At 36.9% G+C, this 24,579-nt stretch overlaps 1 protein-coding gene across 1 annotated transcript; it reads left to right on the top strand.

Annotated features, from left to right (window-relative positions):
* Window positions 1-175: 175 nt before the first annotated feature.
* LOC117317150 (zygotic DNA replication licensing factor mcm3-like) lies at window positions 176-18,707 on the top strand. The gene is made up of 20 exons (XM_033871947.1): window positions 176-325; window positions 878-990; window positions 5,145-5,267; window positions 5,584-5,800; window positions 6,107-6,181; window positions 6,471-6,554; window positions 7,064-7,143; window positions 7,606-7,714; window positions 8,905-9,035; window positions 9,688-9,842; window positions 10,462-10,670; window positions 10,894-10,983; window positions 11,353-11,437; window positions 12,097-12,226; window positions 12,735-12,888; window positions 13,550-13,690; window positions 14,262-14,368; window positions 15,290-15,396; window positions 15,798-15,918; window positions 16,564-18,707. Exons 1-20 carry the CDS (start codon window positions 257-259, stop codon window positions 16,763-16,765), a joined length of 2,502 nt encoding a protein of 833 aa, XP_033727838.1. The 5' UTR covers window positions 176-256; the 3' UTR covers window positions 16,766-18,707.
* The last annotated feature ends 5,872 nt before the right edge of the window (window positions 18,708-24,579 follow it).

Genomic DNA, 24,579 nt, shown 5'->3' with positions numbered 1-24,579 from the left:
TTACCAAAAGGATCATTATTGATACTTTTCATTATTGTTATTTCATTTTACTAAAATGATACTTTTTAAGCACTACATCATCATAGTTTCTTTTCTCAAAAGTACTCTAGCTTTATTATGCTATAGACAAGGAAACGTCCGATGGCACCCGAAAGAAAATTTTGCGGCTTTTTAGTCACGTGATCATAAACGGCGGGAAATAGACAGAGAATAGACAACAACGTGATAAGAGGCAGGCCGAAAAAATTCCAGCAAAATGACAACAGAAATTGATCAACGCTTAATTGAGATTCAGCGAGAATATTTAGACTTCCTCGACGATGGGGTGAGTTTTCAATGAAAGTTTAACTCGAAATCAACTGAAACTTTCCGTAGAATTTTGATGACTTGGCCGTTGTTTTAACCAAACTTCACGTGTTGGCATAATCGACGGTTTTTGTTTTTGTTTAATCCGTTTTAGCTCCCGATTAGATTTTAGTTGTTGTGTTAAATGATGATGATGATGATGATGGTAACTAAATTTGAAGCAACAAGTTGTAAGTTCTGCAGCTCTTATATAATTAATATGTACTGGATGTAGATCCATAGATCTATATCGACCATCACTCGGTAAGGTTTGGCACAACGCATCTGGTCCTGTATTTGAGTTACAGTTAATTACTACTTTGAGTAATAGATAATTCACTAAAATGCAGGGTAATTTAAAAATTGAAACATCAGTGCATTTGTAACAAAAATGGGGTTGTGCTCAGTCTGGTATATGCACTGGTAACACTTACTTGAAACTTGAGACATTCAATAATGTCGCAATATACATGTACATCATTTTTTTGTTTTATGGAATATCTTAAAGAATGTTTTGTATTTTACCTTCCAGGAGGACCAAGGCATCTACCAGCAAAAGGTCCGGGATATGATCACAAACAACAACGTTAGACTTAATGTAAACATTAATGATCTTCGTAAAAAGAACCAAAAAAGAGCTCAAAGGTAAATGTTGTCCTGGTTTATGGATATGGGCATTGTCTAATACAGCTATTTTTTGTGGTTTGCAGTTGAGTTGTTAGCTCTTAGATGGGTGACTGCTCTGTTGTACCTACTCCTATACGTAGGTAGCGGAACTGGACCGGGTCGATCATCGGCGACCAGGTAGCTCAATCGGTAGAGCATCCTACTAGTGTTCGGAGGTCCCGGGTTCGAACCCCGGTCTGGCTGTGCATTTTCCCACTCCTATTACATTTGGTGCCTGTGACCAAACCTTGTTTCAAGTGAGGTGAATACTTGCATTTGAATTGACAAGGGGTAGCTGCGATAACGTAGCTCTGGACGACGGACGGATAATTTTTGACAGATGGTCGTCGTCAGAGCTACGATTCCCTCCCATTGCTCGTAATGTAGCAAAACAGTGAACCTCGAAAATGCTACAAATAGCGGATATCGTTTAACTTTGGAGTAATAGTTCGTATAATTAAACATTTCTAATTCAATTTTGCAATGCATTAGCCTACCGTCTAATCTAGAAATCTTTAATTCGCATATTCTGATATCATACTGCTCGGAGTTGTCTCCGTGATCCGCCATGATACTTCTCGAAGAACTCTCGCGAGGATTCTAACCCAAATATGGAACCCGTGATCCATATATGGATGAAGCTACTACGATAAATAAATACATAATCAGAGATATTTAACCACTCTTTTGTAACTCTTGTGAAGAAAGCGAATCTTACTTTGCGTAATTAAATAATTTCAGAATGAATTGACCTTCCTTACCGAGATATATTACTCCGAATCTGTTTTTCTGTTGAAATCTCGCGGGAAACCTCATTAGCATCAATTTATTTTGATTTCCTTATAAGGAAATTGACCTTTACACTTGTATCAAAGATGGTGGTATTTTTAGCTCACCTGGACCGAAGGTCCGGTGAGCTTATGCCATGGTGCAGCGTCCGTCGTCCGTCCGTCGTCCGGCGTCCGGCGTCCGTCCGTCAACATTTGCTTCAAATCGCTACTAGTCAAAAAGTTCTTATTGGATTTTGACCAAATTTGGTCAGAAACATCCTTGGCAGAAGGGGATCAGATTTTGCATAAATGGTGGCTCTGACCCCCAAGGGGTCTGAGGGGCGGGGCCCAATAGGGGAAATTGAGGCAATTCCTTTAAATCGCTACTAGTCATAAAGTTATGAATGGATTTGAACTCAATTTGGTCAGAAACATCCTTTGGGGAAGGGGAACAGATTTTGCATAAATGGTGACTCTGACCCCCAAGGGGCCAAAGGGGCGGGGCCTAATGGGGAAATAGAGGTAATTCCTTTAAATCGCTACTAGTCATAAAGTTATGAATGGATTTGAACCCAATTTGGTCAGAAACATCCTTTGGGGAAGGGGAACAGATTTTGCATAAATGGTGACTCTGACCCCCAAGGGGCCAAAGGGGCGGGGCCTAATGGGGAAATAGAGGGGATTCCTTCAAATCGCTACTAGTCATAAAGTTATGAATGGATTTGAACCCAATTTGGTCAGAAACATCCTTTGGGGAAGGGGAACAGATTTTGCATAAATGGTTACTCTGACCCCCAAGGGGCCTGAGGGGCGGGGCCTAATGGGGAAATAGAGGTAATTCCTTCAAATCGCTACTAGTCATAAAGTTATGAATGGATTTGAACCCAATTTGGTCAGAAACATCCTTTAGGAAAGGGGAACAGATTTTGCATAAATGGTGACTCTGACCCCCAAGGGGCCTGAGGGGCGGGGCCCAATAGGGGAAATTGAGGCAATTCCTTTAAATCGCTACTAGTCATAAAATTATGAATGGATTTGAACCCAATTTGGTCAGAAACATCCTTTGGGGATGGGGAATAGATTTTGCATAAATGGTGACTCTGACCCCCAAGGGGCAAAAGGGGCGGGGCCTAATGGGGAAATAGAGGTAATTCCTTCAAATTGCTACTTGTCATAAAGTTATGAACTGGATTTGAACCCAATTTAGTCAGAAGCATTCTTTGGGGAAGGGGAACAGATTTTGCATAAATGGTGACTTTGACCCCCAAGGGGCCAAAGGAGCGGGGCCCCATATGGGAAATAGAGGTAATTCCTTTAAATCGCTACTAGTCATAAAGTTATGAATGGATTTGAACCCAATTTAGCAAGAAACATCCTTTGGGGAAGGGGAACAGATTTTGCATAAATGGTGACTCTGACCCCTAAGGGGCCAAAGGGGCGGGGCCTAATGGGGAAATAGAGGTAATTCCTTCAAATCGCTACTAGTCATAAAGGTATGAATGGATTTGAACCCAATTTGGTCAGAAACATTTTTATGTGAAGGGGAACAGATTTTGCATAAATGGTTACTCTGACCCCAAAGGACCAAAGGGGCGGGGCCTAATGGGGAAACAGAGGTAATATCTTTAAATCGCTACTTGTCATAAAATTATGAAAAGATTTGAACCGAATTTGGTCAAAAACATCATTGGGGGAAGGGGAACAGATTTTGCATAAATGGTGACTCTGACCCCCAAGGGGCCAAAGGGGCGGGGCCCCATATGGGAAATAGAGGTAATTCCTTTAAATCGCTACTTGTCATAAAGTTATGAATGGTTTTTAACGCAATTTAGTAAGAAACATCCTTTGGGAAAGGGGAACAGATTTTGCATAAATGGTGACTCTGACACCCAAGGGGCCAAAGGGGCGGGGCCCCATATGGGAAATAGAGGTAATTCCTTTAAATCGCTACTAGTCATAAAGTTATGAATGGTTTTTAACGCAATTTAGTAAGAAACATTCTTTGGGAAAGGGGAACAGATTTTGCATAAATGGTGACTCTGACCCCAAGGGGCCAAAGGGGCGGGGCCTAATGGGGAAATAGAGGTAATTCCTTCAAATCGCTACTAGTCATAAAGTTATGAATGGATTTGAACCCAATTTGGTCAGAAACATCCTTTAGGAAAGGGGAACAGATTTTGCATAAATGGTGACTCTGACCCCCAAGGGGCCAAAGGGGCAGGGCCTAATGGGGAAATAGAGGTAATTGCTTCAAATCGCTACTAGTCATAAAGTTATGAATGGATTTATACCCAAATTGGTCAGAAACATTCTTATGTGAAGGGGAACAGATTTTGCATAAATGGTGACTCTGACCCCCGAGGGGCAAAAGGGGCAGGGCCCCATATAGGAAATAGAGGTAATTCCTTTAAATCACTACTAGTCATAAAGTTATAAATGCATGTTGTAAAATCAGAGAGTCTGGACTTCATTATTTCTTTAAAGCAGTTGGGATCCCCACGCTATAACCATAAATAGCATTGTTTGAGGTTAACAAACAAAAGGAATTGAACATGAACATTATTTTGACATTTGGTCAAATCCAACCAGGTGAGCGATACAGGCCCCATGGGCCTCTTGTTGAACTGATATCTCCGTGTGTCTTGCTCGTTTTGGATTTTACCATTTATTGTCAAACATTTGAAGTAATGTGCAGGTTTGTTGCTTGAATATTCATCATAGATACTAGAATCATCAATTTACATGGTTTTTTTATCCGAGAAAAATTTTACCACTGCTAATACTACCCGATGTGAATCACATCGGGGCTTGCTACACTATCGGCAATGGGAGGGACTTCATACCCTGCCGGAGAGCAGTGTAGGCAGGGTATGAATATTCGTTCTAGACAAGGGGATACCCGAACCTGGGTTGTAAGTTGTTGGGTCTTCTTACACTTATATGAGGTCTTATTCCACCTGATTACATTGGTGGATATTACGACCTCATATCCCATCAGCATGTGTTTCTTTTAGCTGCCAGCGCCCTGATTCTGAGACGCAACAAAAAAAGTGTTATAAACCATCTAATTCAGGAATTATGTGACAGTTCAAAGATATTGGCATTTCAGCTGCATAGTCTAGCTTTTGTAGCAGTGTGGTTAAGTAATGTGTTTATGTGTTGAAGTTAAGGGAGGTTTAGTGTGGTCAGCTCTTGGATGGGTGACCAAGTTCTGTTGTACCCTTTAGATCGTCATGTTAGATTTGTATTAAAGTTAAGCTTAGTGATACAAAGGGAAATTGATATGGAAACATGAAAAATGTTTAGATTTGAAAGATGTTTGTTTCTAAGACTAATCCTGAATTTGAATTAATGTATTTACAGTCTGTTGAACGATGCATTTGAAGAACTGGTGGCGTTCCAAAGAGCACTGAAAGAATTTGTTGCTTCTGCAGACCCTATTTACAGCAAACAAAATGACGAATTCTTTGTTGGCTTTGAGGGAAGGTAAGTTAAACAGAAAAAGTTTCTTTGTTGGCTATGAGAGAAAAGACAGTTTAATAGTTTGTTCATGGAAAATTTGATCAGTGTATTTCAAGCGTTGCAGTACACTTATTATGTTAATGCCATCATCACCCTCCCTGTTATTGAAGGGAAATAAAAGCACCAATTGTTTAAACTATTAAATGGTTGAAACATTTCTTCATGACATTTAACCATATCCTTGTAGATTATGGCAAATATTTTATCCAAAATTAATAAATACATATGTACAGCCCTCTCAAGATAGAACAGACAAAACCATCTTGCTTTGTATTTCCAGTTTTGGTGCCAAACATGTGACCCCAAGGACACTGACGTCACGTTACCTTGGTAACATGGTGTGTGTGGAAGGCATAGTAACAAAGTGTTCCCTGATCAGACCTAAGGTGGTGAGAAGTGTTCACTACTGCCCTAGCACCAAGAAAACCATGGAACGTCGTTATACTGATATGACCTCGCTTTCGGCTTTTCCCTCGTCTGCTGCCTACCCAACTAAGGTAGGATGGTCAAGAGTGATTTTATACAAATAAATTTTCCTGATAATTTTGTGAAATGGCCACTTTTTTTTTTTTTTTTTTTTTTTTTTTGTGTAAAACAAAAGTGTAAATATAAGTCAAAGAAGAAAATGGAGAACATAGATGATAGGTTGCTGGATTTCATGTCCTCGCATAAAAAGAAACATTTAAAGATTTGGGGAATTTCCGTAAATGTATTGGAAATGAGGCCTCAATTCAGACCCAATGATATAGGCAGGATAGACAATGGATAATGAATTGTAGTAATTTGTGCAATGTTTAATTCAGGATGAAGATGGAAACTTGTTAGAGACAGAATATGGGTTGTCTGTTTACAAAGATCACCAGACATTTAGTATACAGGTATGTATCATCAGTGACTGCCGTCACAAAAAAAATGTTAAAGTTTAGGACTTGGTATATATTATACTAAGTTTAGTCGCTTATGTTTATATACCAAATTTAGCCGCTTTATGTCTATTTTTGTGGTCCCCAATTGCTGAAGGCATAAAATTTCAACTCTCAAATCCGCTTGTAATATTTTCATATTATGAATTTTTTGTTGTTTCAAATTTCATCCAACATCTCATATTCAATGCTAGTAATGCAAGATTAATGTTTATGTGAAGAGCTATGACGGTTTTTGTTGTAGGAAATGCCCGAGAAGGCTCCAGCTGGACAGCTGCCGAGATCAATAGATATCGTAGCTGATAATGATCTTGTGGACTGTTGTAAGGTAAGTAATACGGTTTGAAATTTGCAAAATTAAACTTTGAAACTGAATATCCCTTAATTTCCTTAACTTACATGATCAATCTACTTATTTGTACCCAGTATGTCGGGGGTCCTTTGTGGATAAATGCTATTAATTTGAGGAAGATAAAATTCAATTTTTCCTGAAATTTATTGTCCTAACCAAATTATTTGGATACAGGATTCTTAACTTACAGTTATTAATAGTGATTTTGCCTGAGATATTAACTCGGTTGGAAAAATTTTGAATCTGGGTATCTGCTGTAGAAATTGTCAAGCAGGTAATTTTATTGGGAAAGTTAAGATTTGAAACTAAATATCCATATCCTATTACAATATTTCTGCCTTGGAAATGCACTTAGTGAAACTGAAAGTAGTATAAAAGTAATTCTGCCTTTTACTATTACAAAAAACATTTAATTCGGAAATCAGTATCAACCTCTTCTGTACAAATTGGAAACAAGGTGATGATTTTTGTCTGTCTCTATACAGCCTGGTGACAGGATACAAGTGATTGGCATGTACAGATGTCTGCCGGGAAAAAAGAACGGCTTCACGACGGGAACATTCAGGTACATTGATACAGAAGTCTTAAATTAGTAGTATTGGGCATAAGAGATTTCAGCTAAAATCTGATTTTCATATGTTCCTGTATATTTATTGTAATGTAAGCCTACATTTCCCATAGAAAATACAAAGTGTTAATGCAAACTTTTAAGCTCACCAGGACCAAGTTCAGGGTAGCCAAATTCTGAATTTCAACCCACTCTTTAAACTTATGCTGTGTGCTGACAAGTCTTGTTTTTATCCAAACTGATTTCATCTTAATAAAAATTGCTTTGAAAGAGGAAATTTAAAAAAAGAAAAAATAGAAACAATTGCAAGAGCTGAAATAAATGTCTACTTTTAAATGACAAACACTTTAAAAAAAAAAAAATTGTATGGCAGGTTTTTCCAAAATATCTTGACCAAATTTTGTTCCTGGTTTGTATATATTTTATCTAGAAATTAAAGATCAACAACTTTTATTTCAGGACTATAATGATCGCCAACAATGCCCAGCTTTTGAGTAAGGAGGTGGCACCCATGTTTTCTGCAGATGATGTTGCCAAGATAAAGAAATTCAGTCGACAGAAAAACACAGTAAGTTGTCTGATTGAGGTACACAGTATTCTGTGAGAAGACTTCACTTCAACTTAATTTATCATCCCTTCACAATGAATCTTGGACATAAGGATCTGCCAATATGTATGTACTGTGAGGGATATCTGTTACTGATGCAAGTCGGGGACTATTTTTTGAATTGACCAGAATAGTTTGTCTGTCAGGTTCTTCAGTTATTCTCTCTTCTGTTATGGAGAGTTCAACATACAAAAAAAGCAAGTTGTCTCCCTTGATACAGTACCTCCACACAGCCACTAGAAGCAATGGTACATAACCTAGCAACATTCTCACTCTACTGGCTCCAGATTCATGTTCGGTACACATCTATAACTGCTGATAAGCCCTGATTTTGTCTGCAATATAATCATTACTTTTCTGAACTGAAAGATATTTTGTTAGGCATGTTTGAAAAATAAAATTGAAATTGCTACTAGGGGCTATTCCAGTTAAAAATGTCGCCCACTAGCGGAAGTTCTGAAAAAAAAACTTCTGTTCCAGGTGGGAGTTTTAAAAAAAAATCACTTCTGTACCAGGTCACAAAATGAAAAAAAAATGCTTCTGTTCCTGGTGGCAATTAAACTGAAAATAATTAAAAACTTCTGTGTCTTAATTTTGATAAATAGATTGTTCGTGTTTTTTTTTTTAACTATCTAAGTTATCGGATAATCTAGACTACCTATCGACGGATCGTCCGCGTTTTTTCATCGATTGTTCCTTCGCAGTGTAAGAGAGGCAACCTCTAAATCTCGAACAACGAGATGTTAGAAGAGATTTTGATAACTTCAAAAATGGCATCGGTTTCTGATGCATGGTGCACATGGTCGGTGGCCGATGTGGCATCATGGCTAGAACAGAATGATCTTGCCAGTGCCACACTGAAATCTGACCAAAACAATTGCTGCTGTAGTTGGTTTCATTGACTTAAAAAAATTACTTCTATGGGTGGTACCCTAAATGAAGAAAACGCTTCTATTCGATATGGCGATCCGAAAGAAATCACTTGTGTTGGTGGTACCCCTTTTCAAAAAGGGAAGTGGATGACATTTTTAACTGGAATAGCCCTAAAAGGAAGGTATCGAGTATCAAGAATTTTTTTGGTTGCTTTGAGAGAAGAATGGATACTTATAGAAATAAATTATATTCAACCTATATATTATCCATTGTTATAGGATGTGTTTGAGGTTCTCGGTCGGTCATTGGCGCCATCAATCCATGGTCACGAGTACATCAAAAAGGCTGTACTTTGTATGCTGCTGGGTGGAAATGAGAAAGTACTAGCTAACGGTACACGTATCCGAGGGTAAGTGTACACTCTACCCGTGTCGACCAAGATTGAATTAAGAACCCTGCTACTCTATGCAGGTAACAGATATGCGATGTATGGATGGGGTTTCTTTGTGTATTTGAAGGAAAAAGAGGTTAAGATTTAAAGAATTCTGCCAACCGTGGATAACAGGCCTATTTTAGTAAAATATACCACTGGAGGACTCCGGAAATAAAGGAATTATACACACAGTGCACACATGTAAGAAATGTGTGATGTTATGGTGCTGTTTTAATTAAATCACTTTATTTTGGTGGTTCTTTGATAAACCTGCAGTCCTCTCATTGGTCAGATATTTTGCTTAAATAGCCCTAAGCTGATTGTGATAACGGTCCATCATGTTAATTGCAGTTGTGTTAGTCACAGTATTAAAATTTTATAACCTTTACAGTTTTCATGATTTCTGCTTATTTGAAGCACAGTTTTAGATAGGTTTCATTGGAAGAAATTTCAAGTGATTATCTTGATTCTGTTAAATTTCAGATTAACTATAATTGTATTTTATGAGAGCTGTTTGGACCCCATTCCCACTTGAAATTATTTAAGCCGAATTCCCAAAATTTGTAGTTTACTCTTGTATAAGAACATTCCTGTAGATGTTTATGGTAATATTCTGTTATGATTATAGAGACATCAATGTTCTGTTAATCGGAGATCCCTCGGTGGCAAAGTCACAGATGCTGCGTTACGTTTTGCACACGGCACCAAGGGCCATCCCTACTACAGGTCGAGGGTCGTCAGGTGTTGGTCTCACAGCCGCAGTGACTACAGATCAGGAATCAGGTGAGCATTATTCATTCTGGTTCTTCACTTATTTGAGAACAATATTATATGTATACTGTGATCATTGCAATATCGAACATCAGCCAGTGTGATTCACGATCATTAATGTGAATGATGATTTTATTTCACAATTCTCCACTGAAAATACTTGGCCCTGCAATTGAATGTTGTTGAGGTAGACTTATTAGTCATCAATATGAAAATAAGTGTTCCTGCCTGAATAAAAAAATAAGGGTTCACAATAAATCACCAATATGAAAATAAGTGTTCCTGCCTGAATCATGAGTATCAAAAATAAGGGTTCACAATAAATCACCAATATGAAAATAAAAGTTCACTATGAATTTATATAAATATTAAGAAAATTTAAACTCGGGCGGAAAAATTTAATATTTTGCTGTATCAGTATAATGAAAATTCACTTTTTGCAATGAGTTTTAATTGAGCCTAATTGAATAATCATTTAAAATTCATGAAAAAAGAACTGATTTTGCTGTGTTGTGTCTACTACCTTTAGTATTATTGGAGTTCTACTAAGTAGCGAGGACTTTAATTATCCGTGGCAGATCTCAGAATCTGTATGACCTCATAGTTATAGAGAACTCATGACATATTTTAGGTGAGCGTCGGTTGGAGGCAGGTGCTATGGTGTTAGCAGATCGAGGTGTTGTCTGTATTGATGAATTTGACAAGATGTCTGACATGGATCGAACTGCTATCCATGAAGTGATGGAACAGGGTCGTGTGACAATTGCCAAGGCTGGTATCCATGCCAAGCTCAATGCTAGATGCAGTGTTCTAGCTGCTGCAAACCCAGTGTATGGCAGAGTAAGTAGGACTTCTCTTTTGAATTCTGATTTTTGCTCTCTGAAAATTGACTATGCTTTCTCTTCTGAATTCTGCTCTCTAATAATCAACTCTGATTTCTCTTCAGAATTCATACATCGCAATTTTGTAATGCTAGCAAAATTAAATCTTTTAAGTTAATCAGCAGCTATTATAGATATTATTCTGTGCAAACCATTCTAAACTTAGATGATTTTTGTTGCAGTATGACCAATACAAGACTCCCATGGAAAACATCGGGCTCCAGGACTCTCTTCTATCTCGTTTTGATCTTCTCTTTATTGTTCTTGACAAGGTGAGAAAACTCTTTAATTCTTTCATGGTTTCATTAAAAAAATATATTAAATATAAAGTTTACGTGACTTTCACATGCCCAGTTACATTTTACATCATTCATTAGTCCCCTACCGTTGAAACCTGGGGGACTATTTATTTCCTCCCTGTCTGTCTTGTACATTTGTGATTTTCAGTGTTCTCGAGACTTAATTCTTTGAGGGATTGTTATCAAACTTTAAACATTTATAAAGGATAATACTATCTCGTGGCATGTTTGAGTTTCTATGGTTTTGGGTCAAGGTCACAGTTCATATTATTTTTTCAATATTTTTCATTGTTCAATGCTGTGAGTTAAAAATGCAATATTAGTCTTCGCATTTGTTTACAGATGGACCCAGAGCTTGACCGGTCAATCTCTGAACATGTTCTGAGAATGCATCGCTACAGAATGGCAGGGGAACAAGACGGGGATGGTGAGTTGATCTCTACTTATGGTGTGAAATAGCACTATTACTCCTAGCGATTAATGGAATCTTTAACAACCTCTCTAGGAATCGAGGCCAATTCTTAGGGATACCTAACAATATTTTTAAAAGTCAAAAGAAAGTGTTCTAAGGTACAGAACAATAAAAACAAAATGGAAATAGTGCGAATTAAGGAGACACACACAGAACTTTTTTCAATGCTTGGATTGTTGATGTGACGTTCTTGCATTTTTGCTGTAATATCCCTGATCTCAAATGTAGAGTGCATTTCATGCATTATGTTCACAATTTGTTATGCCGCAATAAGGCTGACCTATATTGTCCATTTCTGTCCTTTATTGAGAGTAATTCCTCTTCCAAACAAAGCACATATGTAGTTTCATATCAAGGTTGTCGTGTTGATATCTAGGTTGTCATTACTATAAATAGAATTGCACATCCTTGACCTCTTTTTACAGAATTTTACATTGCTCTGGAACAAGCTTGTGTTTCAAGGTCATCAGGTGAATGTCAAGGTCCTCTTTACTATCAATAGATTTAAATGTCCTTAAATTTTCAAAGTAGGAACATTTGGGTTTTCATGACACTTCAAAATTTATAGATTCATAATTGATGCATTCAATTTTGAAATTAATGTTACATTACAGCATTACCCCTTGGGAGCTCTGTTAACCTCCTGGCCACCACAGACCCTGACCTTGACCGTGAAGAAGAGCAAGAAACACCCATATTTGAAAAACATGACAAACTGTTGCATGGAGCGAACAAAGGAAAAAGGTGATTGAAAATGAATATTGTCTTTGGAGGGGATGCAATGTAGCATATACTTTACTTTGTAACACTCATCAATGTATACCATTGACTGATTTATCTGAATTTGGTTCTGAATAGAATTGACAAAATATGAATTATTAATTGTCAGCGGATTGTAGGCAGTACAAGGAGGGACATTAAAAGTTTGACTCTCCCCATCATTGTTTGTTTCGTTTCTGTGGAAGCTAGGAAATGGGCCTGTCTGTGCTGTTTTGGTTGTCCTTGGAAAAGACACTTTACCCTAATTGCTCTGGATAGCATGGGATGGGCTCTTGTATGTTCTGTGAGGTAGACACCAACTACTACAAGGAAACCTTTCCTAACAATGACCCTGACTGTTCATGGGGTGATAAACCCAGCAAACAAATCTCAAGAAATTGGTGGGAGATGTTGGTCAAATAAAGAAGATACAGAAGAAAAACAGTTAATGATGTTGAAATAATAAGAAATTATGTGATCTTTATTCTTCCAGCCACCGTATTGTGAGTATGCAGTTTATGAGGAAGTACATCCATGTAGCTAAGGCACTAAAGCCAAGTCTGACAAGAGAGGCCGCAGATATTCTTGCAGATGAATATGCCAAACTCCGCAACCAAGACAACTTTCAAAATGACAACATCGCTAGGGTATGTATATTTTTCAGAATAAATATTTTGTAGTTTATTTTGATCCCCAAGATGATGTTTTATTCTGCAGTGATGAAGAAAAAAAATTATGATTATAGATTTCCTTGACACAAAAGGTGTTGAATGGGGCTAAACATGTTTCTGGAATTTCAATTAAAAACTGATAAATGATAAAAATTGCTTTAATGATTTCAAACACTCCTGTGAAAGGAGGTTCTTGCAATAAACACATGATGCTAAAATCTGTTTTCGGGGATGGTGATCTTTTATGCCTTTTGTACTATAGAAACATCCTTGTGTGCGAGTCATTTCTGGTCATCTTTTAACTTAACATTAAGTTCTGTTTCTCTTGATACTAAAAGTCCGACAATTGTACCATTAATAACTCTGTAATATAAAATGTTAACCTTTGTCCTTTTTTTCACTTATTAATAGACTTTCTGACGACTCTTTTTCTGTCAAAAAGATGGCATACACATATATAGTGGGGGGGAAAAATAGTTTCTTAAAAACAAAAATAAAAACATTCAGTCTGTGGAATTGGCACAATTTCATTGAACACAAAGGTTAAAAATATTTCAGTTTGATGTGTTGAAGATTCAGCATATACATTTAAAACTAAATTCTGTGCTATATTCGTTTTGACTACTGTATGTTACAGACCCAGCCCGTTACAGCCCGAGCCTTGGAAACAATGATTCGTCTGTCAACTGCCCATGCGAAGGCGCGCTTGTCAAAGACGGTAGACCTGGAGGATGCCCAGGCCTGTGTGGAGCTTGTTCATTATGCTTTCTTCAAAAAGGTACGTTCTTAAAAGAAGTATGCACCAAATCATAAAATGAGTTAAGAGATGGGTATCTAAACAAGTTCTCAAGTTTTCTTTTATCCTACATTTTTTTCCGAGAAAGCATGACAGACTGACTTAACTGTTAGATTGGGTAGTATGCATTATCAGGTGAAGGTCTGAGGTGTTCCATTCAATTCCTACCAGGATGGTTTGCATTTCTCAGAGAACATCTAGTGCTGTCATGGTTGTTCAGCGAGGTAGCCACCAGCTAGTACAAGGAGACCTCCCCCAAAATGACTGGCTGTTTTTTTCGGGGTGATAGACCAAAAATCAAATAAAAGCAAAGTTTTATTAACATGATGCAGTTTTTCTTCAATATTGAAAATATGCGAGTCTGTGAATAATTTGTGTATTTTTTTTATTGTTTTTTTTTTTAATTTTTTCCAGATTTTTTTCATAAATACGATACATTTGAAACATATAAGCACACACATTCTCACACTTACACCCACAGTAACTTGTGTAATAATTTGTGTATTGATAATATTCAGATATAAAATATACAAAACATTTTTCGATATTTTAGGTGCTAGAAAAAACCAAAAAAAGGCAGAAGGGTGAGGATACTGACGATAGCAGTCAGGATGAGGCTGCAGATGAGGTGGATGGAGAAGTGCCTACCAAGAAAAAACAGTATGTTGCTAAATTCATACATCATAATTATAAAATCATTACAGTCCTTAAAAAAAACTATTAACTACAGAAAGCTTGTGAAGGGAAGCTGTTACAACAGAATTCATTGTATTAAAACCTCTATGTAAAGGTCCTCTGCCTATAAAAAGTAACTTTTTCCAGCTCCCTCAAGTGGTCTTTAAAGACAGGTTTGAGTAATCTTGTATTTGATATCGTGACCTATTCTAATCGCCTTTTGTCCCTCGTCCATCGTGTGTTCGTAAACAATTTACATTTTCGACTTATTCTCCAAAATCCCTAAACCAAATTCAATGAAATTTGGCAGGAAGCTTCTATGGCTAAAGGTCAACCGAAATTGTGAATTATATGGTTTCCCCCCCCCCCAGAGGCCTGAGGGGCAGGGCTAAAAAGGGTCAAATTGACTAAAACTTCTAAAATCTTCTTCTCTACTTTCAGATATAGTAGAATCAATCACTCTTCATAGATGGAAGGGTCTTATGTTGCTTTACTTAAATTATGAATTTCATGACCCTGGGGTCACACATTTGCCCCTGTGGAGGGGGTAAATTTTACTATAGTTTGTATAGGGAAATCACATTTTTGACTTTAATTTGTTTGATTTCTATTGGAATTAATTCTAATTTGGTTAACATTATCAGCATTGGATGACAGCTTAATGGCATACACTCGTAGGCCCTGAATGACCCCTAGGGGCTGATGGGCGGAACCAAAAAGGGTCAATTAAATTAACTGAAATATTTCAAATCTCAGGGTGACCGTTAAGGCCCATGGGCCTTTTGTTTATGAAGGGGTGAAAAGTTTCTGAAAAGATTTTCCTAGTTATGACACAATATGATTTTATGTCTGTATGAAAGTGGTAAAAATTCACTGTTGAATATGAACCTTTGAAAACTTGTGCAGGAGGAAGACGAAGGAAATGCGGGCCAAGCGACCTGTCCGACAGGAAGGAGAAGAGGGTTATGATCCCTACGATTTTGACGAGAGTGAGGCTACTGCCAGTGAGGATGGTAAGGTCATGGTGATGGAGGATGCATCAAACTGATTCGTCACAATTTGGGCAATGTATTCAGCCCTTCATCATATTGTCAACTGTTCTATATCTTTCCTATTCATCATTTTATTTCTCACTCCAGTTGGTCTTCATAAATTTCTCAGTCTCTCAAGAATTGTGATGAACCTTGGTATGCATTCTCCAGAGATATTTATGGGTCACAAGTGTTGTGGGAGAAATAAAGGTTTAATGGATGTGGAGGAGATATATGATATGTTCTATTTCTGAATACTGAAATGGCAACTTGAGAGTAGAATCAAGTTTATATAGAATTTACTCAAGATTTTGTTAAATATGGAATTGACAAGGGAGACAATTTGAGCAAAGTCATTGATATTTTTACTTTTTTTCCGCCAGATTCAGAAATGACAGAGAGGAAGCCGAGAAAGAAGAGAACAAAATCCCAAGACAGTGATGCTGCCATGGATACAGACTCACAGCCGTCGTCTCAGAAAAAAGACAAAGTGGACGAAAAGAAGTAAGTGTTGTCACTTCTCTGATGAAGCTGAACTTGACATTAATTGTCCCCCATGAAATGTGTTTGTGGGGTATTTAATTTTCCAGTATTAACCTAATGAAATATTGATCAAAACCTAATTATCACACCTATTGCAAACAACCACATTCACATATGTGGGGATAGTTTCCATTTCTTTAACCGGATGTGGTGGTTATTGGTGAATAAGTCTTATTACCACCCAAGGGGAAAACTCAAAGCTGCTCTCATCAAAGGGAAAACAAAAACAAAAACAAAAAAACGTTGAATGCAGTATTACAAAAAAAAATCTTCAGAAGTTGTACATCTGTGCAAATTAAGCAAGTGAAATGGTGGGGAGGGAGGACTATTCCAGTAAAATATATACCCAAGTTGAGGAGACAGGAACCACCTACAGAAGTGATTTAATTAAAAGAGTGCTGTATAATATTAGACACATTTGACTCGCACACCCACCATGCATGAAATTTCCTTATTACTGGAGTCGTTGAGTACGATATATATTTTACAGGAATTGCTGAGCTTGATTAATAACCGGGTAAAGGAAATAATTGAGAAGCCCTGGCAGTAGTATTATGTTCTCTTTACAATAGGTATTATATTTAGAACAATAAAATATCTTTTCAGGATGAAGACCTTCCGAGCAGCCTTATTCAATTTGTTCAAAGCCGAGCATGCCCAGTCAGTGTCCTTGGATAAAGTGAAAGAACACGTTGCCAAGGAGTTTACGGCAGGCGACTTTTCTGAGGACAATGTGTTTTCTGCTTTGGAACAAATGATGGATGCAAACCAAGTGATGCTGGCAGACGATGTTGTGTTCTTAATTTAGTGCATACATTCAGAGATATTGTGTTCTTTCAGAGATCTTTTTGTCATGACTTGCTGCGTACAAATGCAAACACTCAGAGATCTTGTTGTTTTGACTTGGTGAATACAAGTGCGAACATTCAGAGATCTTGTCTTGACTTGGTGCATACAAGTGCGAACATTTAGACATCTTCTTGTCTTGACTTGGTGCATTCAAGTGGGAACATTCAGAGATCTGTTCTTAATTTGGTGAGATAGTCTTCCATCAGTCTGATTTAATTCAGCCAATCGGTGAGGATGTATATATATACTGCAACCAAGAGACGGAAACCTGGACCTGTTCATTCATACAGGTTTCGTTAAATCTTGACAGACTTTGTTATTAATACAGGGCTTGAAAACCTTGTCAAGGTTTACTAGAAAGTAAAATCAAATCACTGGGTTTATCCTTATTCCTTAAACAATTCTGGTAAAAATGATCAAACTATTTTGACCACAAAGAAAAGAAAAAAAAACTAAAATGGCCCTGTGGCACATTCGAATATTGAACCATCAATCCGATAAGCTTTACCCAATTTGGAGACATTGAAGGATGTCGCTGATGTTGTATTTATAATTTTGAATGCAGTTAAATTTGCTTTTGAAAACATCTAGAGATTTTCGCTTACTAATTCTGAGAGTGAAAATGTATGTTTTTACTACTTCAGTTCAAATCACAACTTATGTGCTCTTCTCGGGACTTAAAGGGTATGAACACATTAATCTCGGACATTTTTATAGTGCTGTTAATAATCATTTGTTGAAAGTTGTAATCATCATTATGGAAGAGTAGACAAGGATACAGTTGGACACGCTTTGGAAACTTTGTGTGCTGGGTTTATCACGCCGTGAATCATTTTGAGGCGAGGTCTTCTTGTAGTATTTGGTGACTACCTCGCTAAACTGAGCTATCGTGGCCCCTGTAATATTTGTTGTCACTGCAGATCTCGGCCAGTTGTATGATAGTCATTAATATATCTTGGAACAATTTTACTAGCTCGGCTTATATTTAGCTGATCCGAAAATGGGAGGTCAATGTAATACACTGCATAATTTATATATATGTATAATCATTATTATAAATTATGTCCTCACAAGCAACACGAACCCATTTGGTCTCTGGAGATTAATATACCTAATGAAATATCACCATTGATTATTGAATGCAGAACATGATATTAAGGGGTCAATGGTGCTTGTTAATAATTTGTAAATATAACTTCAGATCAATTTGTGTAACCGGATAGTCAATCATGAACAAAAAATTACATGAAAAAATCTTGTTTTTGTAAATTTTGAGATGTCATTTGATATATTTATCCTCAAATAAGCCCACTCTTCAAGTGAAAAAAAGTTTAGTATTAAAATCTTGGGAGGATTTATTTGTGAAACGCTTTTCAGTGAAGAAATGGGTTGTAGAGTGCAGCTTATTTGTGGATAAATATGGTTTACACTTAAATCTGGTGTCTGTTGTAAATATTTGTGTTATGATTTTGTGATGAGTCGTTAATTGATTATTTTCCAAAACCAATCGAAATGCAAACAATTTTAATTAATGGATTATGAAATGTTATTATGGCCGATAGTTAATTATGTGTATCTTCTTGGCTTCTTGGTAATCATGTGTGACAATATTTGATAATTATCATATTTCGATTATAACCCATATTGTTATGGAATCTCAACCACTTGCCAACACTCGTATATACACCTACTAAAGAAATGGAGGAGGACATTGTCTGGTCGTTTGATAACAATGTATTTGGCCACACACCATTAGGTACTCCTGCGTTTTGAAGCAGGTCACATTGTACTGGGAAAATTCATTATTTTTTTACAAAATAATGTATCTAGAACGAATATATATGTAGGCCATGTAATTGAATGTCTGAAACAAAAAATAAAATAAAAAATCCCTTACTGAATTTCAGTGTACTGTAGTTTTTACTGGTGAAAGCCCAGAAGAGTGTAAGTCATGACGCATTGTTGGTCAGTCTATCTTAATACCAATCTGCTTTCCATTTAATGTTTGTTATGGAGACTGAACTGCCACTGAAGATTGTTGCTTTGCCCAAAGTTGGTCAAAAATTAAACATTGCTCCATGTGACATTGTCATCTTGGAAATCCTCAACACAAGTCAGAAGTTGGACCTGTTTAACATTCAAGATGGCTGCCCTGCTTTGTTGGTTATCTTGAAAACCTTTTTCTTCTGTTTAGTTTATGGACTATAAGTCCGAACTGAAATTCTGACATCTTGGCTAGGCTCCAGTACCTCAACTTCAGAATCGTCTCTATCGAGATCCTTCCGACTCCAAACCTATGGGCACCTGCATATCTTTGACTGTAAGGGTGGAATTATTGCAGCACAAGACTCGAGTGTGGACTCATTTTAGTACAAGACTCGAGTGTGGACTCATTTTAGTACAAGACTCGAAGGGAAACTTGTACAATTTTAGATGTGGTATGTACATGTTCTTAACTGTCAAATGAAGCATTTTACATTAAACAAGAGGCCCAAAGGGCCTTAACGGTCACCTGAGATTTGAAATATTTTGGTCAACTAAATTGACCCTTTTAGGCCCCACCCATCAGTCCTAATGGGGTCAGTCTATGAAGAGTATTTGATTCATACATATAGTAGATAGAAGATTTTTGAAATTTCAGTCAATTTGACCCTTTTTGGCCCCGCCCACCAGCCCCTGGGGGTCAACCAGGGCCAACATGTACATAACATCAAACTGTAATTCCATGCTGATAATTTGAACCAAGTTAGAATGAATTCCAATACAAATCCAACACATAATAGTAAAAAATGTGATTTCCCTATATAAACTATAGTAAAGTTTACCCCCTACCCAGGGGCAAACGTGAGACCCCAGGGTCATGAAATTCACAATGTTGGTAAAGCACCATAAGACCCCTTCATCTATGAAAAGTATTTGATTCAAACATATCTGAGAGTAGAGAAAGAGTTTTGAAATTTCAGTCAATTTGACCCTTTTTGGCCCCGCCCACCAGCCCCTGGGGGTCAACCAGGGCCAACATGTACATAACATCAAACTGTAATCCCATGCTGATTATTTGAACCAAGTTAGAATGAATTCCAATACAAATCCAACAAATAATAGTCAAAAATGTGATTTCCCTATATAAACTATAGTAAAATTTACCCCCTACCCAGGGACAAACGTGAGACCCCAGGGTCATGAAATTCACAATTTTGGTAAAGCACCTAAAGACCCTTCCATCTATGAAGAGTATTTGATTCTAACATATCTGAGAGTAGAGAAGAAGATTTTTAAAATTTCAGTCAATTTGACCCTTTTTGGCCCCGCCCACCAGCCCCTGGGGGTCAACCAGGGCCAACATGTACATAATATTAAACTGTTATCCCATGCCGATAATTTGAACCAAGTTAGAATGAATTCCAATACAAATCCAACAAATAATAGTCAAAAATGTGATTTCCCTACATAAACTATAGTAAAGTTTACCCCCTCACCAGGGGCAAACGTGAGACCCCAGGGTCATGAAATTCACAATTTTGGTAAAGCACCTGAAGACCCTTCCATCTATGAAGAGTATTTGATTCTAACATATCTGAGAGTAGAGAAGAAGATTTTTGAAATTTCAGTCAATTTGACCCTTTTTGGCCCCGCCCACCAGCCGCTGAGGGTCAACCAGGGCAAACATGTACATACCATCAAACTGTCATCCCATGCTGATAATTTGAACCAAGTTAGAATGAATTCCAATACAAGGCCAACAAATAATAGTCAAAAATGTGATTTCCCTATATAAACTATAGTAAAATTTACCCCCTACCCAGGGACAAACGTGAGACCCCAGGGTCATGAAATTCACAATTTTGGTAAAGCACCTAAAGACCCTTCCATCTATGAAGAGTATTTGATTCTAACATATCTGAGAGTAGAGAAGAAGATTTTTGAAATTTCAGTCAATTTGACCCTTTTTGGCCCCGACAACCAGCCCCTGAAGGTCAACCAGGGCCAACATGTACATACCATCAAACTGTCATCCCATGCTGATAATTTGAACCAAGTTAGAATGAATTCCAATACAAATCCAACAAATAATAGTCAAAAATGTGATTTCCCTATATAAACTATAGTAAAGTTTACCCCCTCCCCAGGGGCAAACGTGAGACCCCAGGGTCATGAAATTCACAATTTTGGTAAAGCACCTTAAGACCCTTCCATCTATGAAGAGTATTTGATTCTAACATATCTGAGAGTAGGGAAGAAGATTTTTGAAATTTTAGTCAATTTGACCCTTTTTGGCCCCGCCCACCAGCCCCTGGGGGTCAACTAGGGCCAACATGTACATACCATCAAAGTGTCCTCCCATGCTGATAATTTGATACAAGTTAGAATGAATTCCAATACAAATCCAACAAGTAATAGTCAAAAATGTGATTTCCCTATATAAACTACAGTAAAGTTTACCCCCTCCCCAGGGGCAAACGTGAAACCCCAGGGTCATGCAATTCACAATTTTGGTAAAGCACCACAAGACCCTTTTATCTATAAAGATTTTTGAAGTTTTAGTCAATTTGACCCTTTTTGGCCCCACCCCTCAGGCCCCTGGGGGGTGGGGACCATATAATTCACAATTTTGGTTGACCTTCAGCCATAGAAACTTTCTGCCAAATTTCATTGAATTTTGTTGAGTGGTTTTGGAGAAGAAGTCGAAAATGTAAAAAGTTTACGGACGCACGACGCACGACGGACGACGACGGACAAAAGGCGATTAGAATAGGTCACTTGAGACTTCGTCTCAGGTGACCTAAAAAAAACCCACAAAATTGTGTAATAAATCCTTTTATTATCGTGTTTGAAGAGCTATAAAAACAACAACAAATTATCAAAACATAAGTGACATTGAAGATATTCACCAAGGCAGTTGATTACACTATACCTGTGTTAAATCTCGTGACCATTATAATTGTGAATTGTGCATGAATCCATTAAAACATGATGAAATGATGAACATTATATGTGCTTTGTCATGAACATTACCTAATAAGTGTTTATTCAGCCCACCATCATCAGATGGTGAGCTATTTTAGTAATCCTTCATCCATAGTCCATCCATAAGCAATTTTTGTTATCGCTATTCCTCGAGAAGTACTGGAACAATATTTCTCAAAATTTGTTGCTTCCCCATGTCTATAGTTGTGTCCATTTGATTTTGAGTCTATTTAATTAGTTATGTAATGGTTGAGCTTATTTTCGGGAAACAAAATCGCTGATGGGCAGCCACCTTGGAATTTTACAATTTGTCATCACAATTTCGTGAGAAGTACTAAATATGAAGTTTCCGAAATATCCTCAAGAAATAGCAATAACGAGGATTGTTATATATTGGACAGATGGACCCTGGACCACATACGAAGGATGATTTGAATGCCCGATTATAATGTATTGAGAACAATTGATTTGTGGATGCTTTGCATGGAAATCTAAAGATCATCTTGTAAATCTACTTTAATCTAGCTTACTCAAACCCGACAATCACAAAATCATTTACAGGAGACATGGAATCAAAGCCTTTACCAAATTGAAAACATTTTTAATTGAATTGCCAAGTCAAATTTAAGACTGATTTGCCTCTTTTTTCTCTGGAAAATGACTTGGTGAGACTCCGTGATTTGGCTGTTTTAAATACGGATTGACCATACCCACATACCGAGACTATAGGTTAGCAGGCTTGATTCTCGGTCAATACGACTTGTACATTATCATATAAATATAAATTTTTCACTTTTGATTTAAGATCATTTAAGATTTATAATTATTTCATTTTGCAATCTAAAATGTTTACAACAATATTTTCTAAGTATTAATTTATTATTGAGATTTTAAATTGCAATAAAATATTTTTTTTAAATCTATATAATGAGAACATTTTGGCAATTATTGTCAATGATCTAAGCATGAGATTCTCAAATTTGGCAAACTTTACAAACATGGCAAGAAATGTATTGATAAACTAAAATGTATTCACTATTCATTCAAATTTTAGTTGATAATCATTTATCAAAAAGTATACAGACTGGAGGGATTCTTCACAAGTTGAATTCCTAAACACTGGAGAGGTGACGCACAACAACTCTAAAAATAAATAATCAAGGAAAACATTTTTCAACAAAATAGTAAATTAAGGAAATATTCTGAATTTTGTGTTGAACTTTGTACAATATATGCATGGTCTGACATTTTCCTAGAACAGAAAATAAATTATAAACCAGTCATATCCATACAAGTCTGAATTACGATTACAAGTACTTTATTTATGTTAAAGTGTATACAAACATGTTAACAAAAATAAGCCAATAGCTAACTCATATCCCCGCTACGGCACTACCCATCATTTGTTACCATGGCAACCAAATGACACTCATTTTTTCGGAAAACAGTGTCATTTTATTTATTTTTAAACAGAGTTTCAGCTTAATTGGGCAACATCTCAATTCTGGCTAATCAGAAGCCTTCATAATGTTTCCATAGTAACAATTCTGGTAACATCTGATGTCTCAAATCATAAGCATTTAGTAAATTATACTCATTGACCAAGTTTGAACCAGGTTGGTTTCACTTAATGCTAGAACTATTTCACTTAGTGGCCGGTACGGTGATGCATCTGTGACCTTTGACCCCATGATCTCTGAAGTTTCCCAGTTTGGTTTGGTTTATTTTGTTTAACGTCCTATTAACAGCCAGGGTCATTTAAGGACGAGCTTTTGTTTTGGAGGTGGAGGAACGCCAGAGTACCCAGAGAAAAACCACCGACCTTCCTCAGTACCTGGCAACTGCCCCACGGTAGGTTTGGAACCCACAACCCAGAGGTGGAGGGCTAGTGTTAAAGTGTCGGTACACCTTAACCACTCGGCCACCGAGGCCCCTAGTTACTCAGAAGAGTGGCATTAATCCATGCTTACAATACTCCAAAGTACATACTGGTATGTATAAAAAAAAACTATTTTTAAGATAATTACTGTACACTTACAGGCATCAAGGGCCATAACTCTGGCATCAATGGCTATAAGGAATCAAGGGCCATAACTCTGGCATCAACGGCTATAAGAAATCAAAGGCCGTAACTCCGGCATTCAGGGAGACAAGCAAAGTTTCATTGAAATCAATGCATAATCTTGGGAGAGATAGAATGGTAAAAAAAAACGTGTCGACAAACAGACAGTTGCTGATTCCAGTATAGCCTCCCCCTAACTTCATTTACCCCCTAACTTCATTTAAGGTGTTATTAAGATAACCTGTATGCTTGAAATATTTATAACTTTCTGAAAGATCACTGATAAATATTCATTTTTAATTGATAATTTAAAAAAAAAAATGTCTCCTTAGAAGCAAGAAAAATACTGATATGATTTTAATAACATGATATTAAAAGCTAAAGCTATGATTTGTGTTAAAGGGTTACCTCCCTTATCTATAAGTTGTTTATAATTAATAAGTATTTTTAAAATTTGTTCCTAATTAATGAAAGTTAATTATCTTATATTTTACATCCTTTTTTCCGACCATGTCATACGATATACATCCTTAAGTTCACACAATGTACATGTCCCCCTAAAATGTATTGCAGAAGGGGTTTTAATACTTATACTAACACTCAGATAATGATAAATTGTTTCTGCAAAAGGAAATGATTTAAAACAACAATTCTATGAGGTCTGGATCTTTATAATTGAATACCAGACACATTACAAGAATCAAATGAGATATTTTCCAGCTTTCAAAACATCTTTTGGGAAA

Source organism: Pecten maximus, chromosome 18, assembly GCF_902652985.1.
Source record: "Pecten maximus chromosome 18, xPecMax1.1, whole genome shotgun sequence".
Taxonomy (NCBI): domain Eukaryota; kingdom Metazoa; phylum Mollusca; class Bivalvia; order Pectinida; family Pectinidae; genus Pecten; species Pecten maximus.
The sequence above is the reverse complement of the archived record's forward strand: the minus strand, read 5'-3'. Positions and strand labels throughout refer to the sequence as shown.

What these genes read in the sequence shown, in the direction of transcription:
- LOC117317150 (XM_033871947.1), top strand. Translation starts at nt 257, where the DNA reads ATGACAACAGAAATTGATCAACGCTTAATTGAGATTCAGCGAGAATAT. An exon ending in TTTGTTGGCTTTGAGGGAAG is followed by an intron (nt 5,268 to 5,583) that starts GTAAGTTAAACA and finishes TTGTATTTCCAG; the next exon opens with TTTTGGTGCCAAACATGTGA. An exon ending in ATCTTGTGGACTGTTGTAAG is followed by an intron (nt 6,555 to 7,063) that starts GTAAGTAATACG and finishes GTCTCTATACAG; the next exon opens with CCTGGTGACAGGATACAAGT.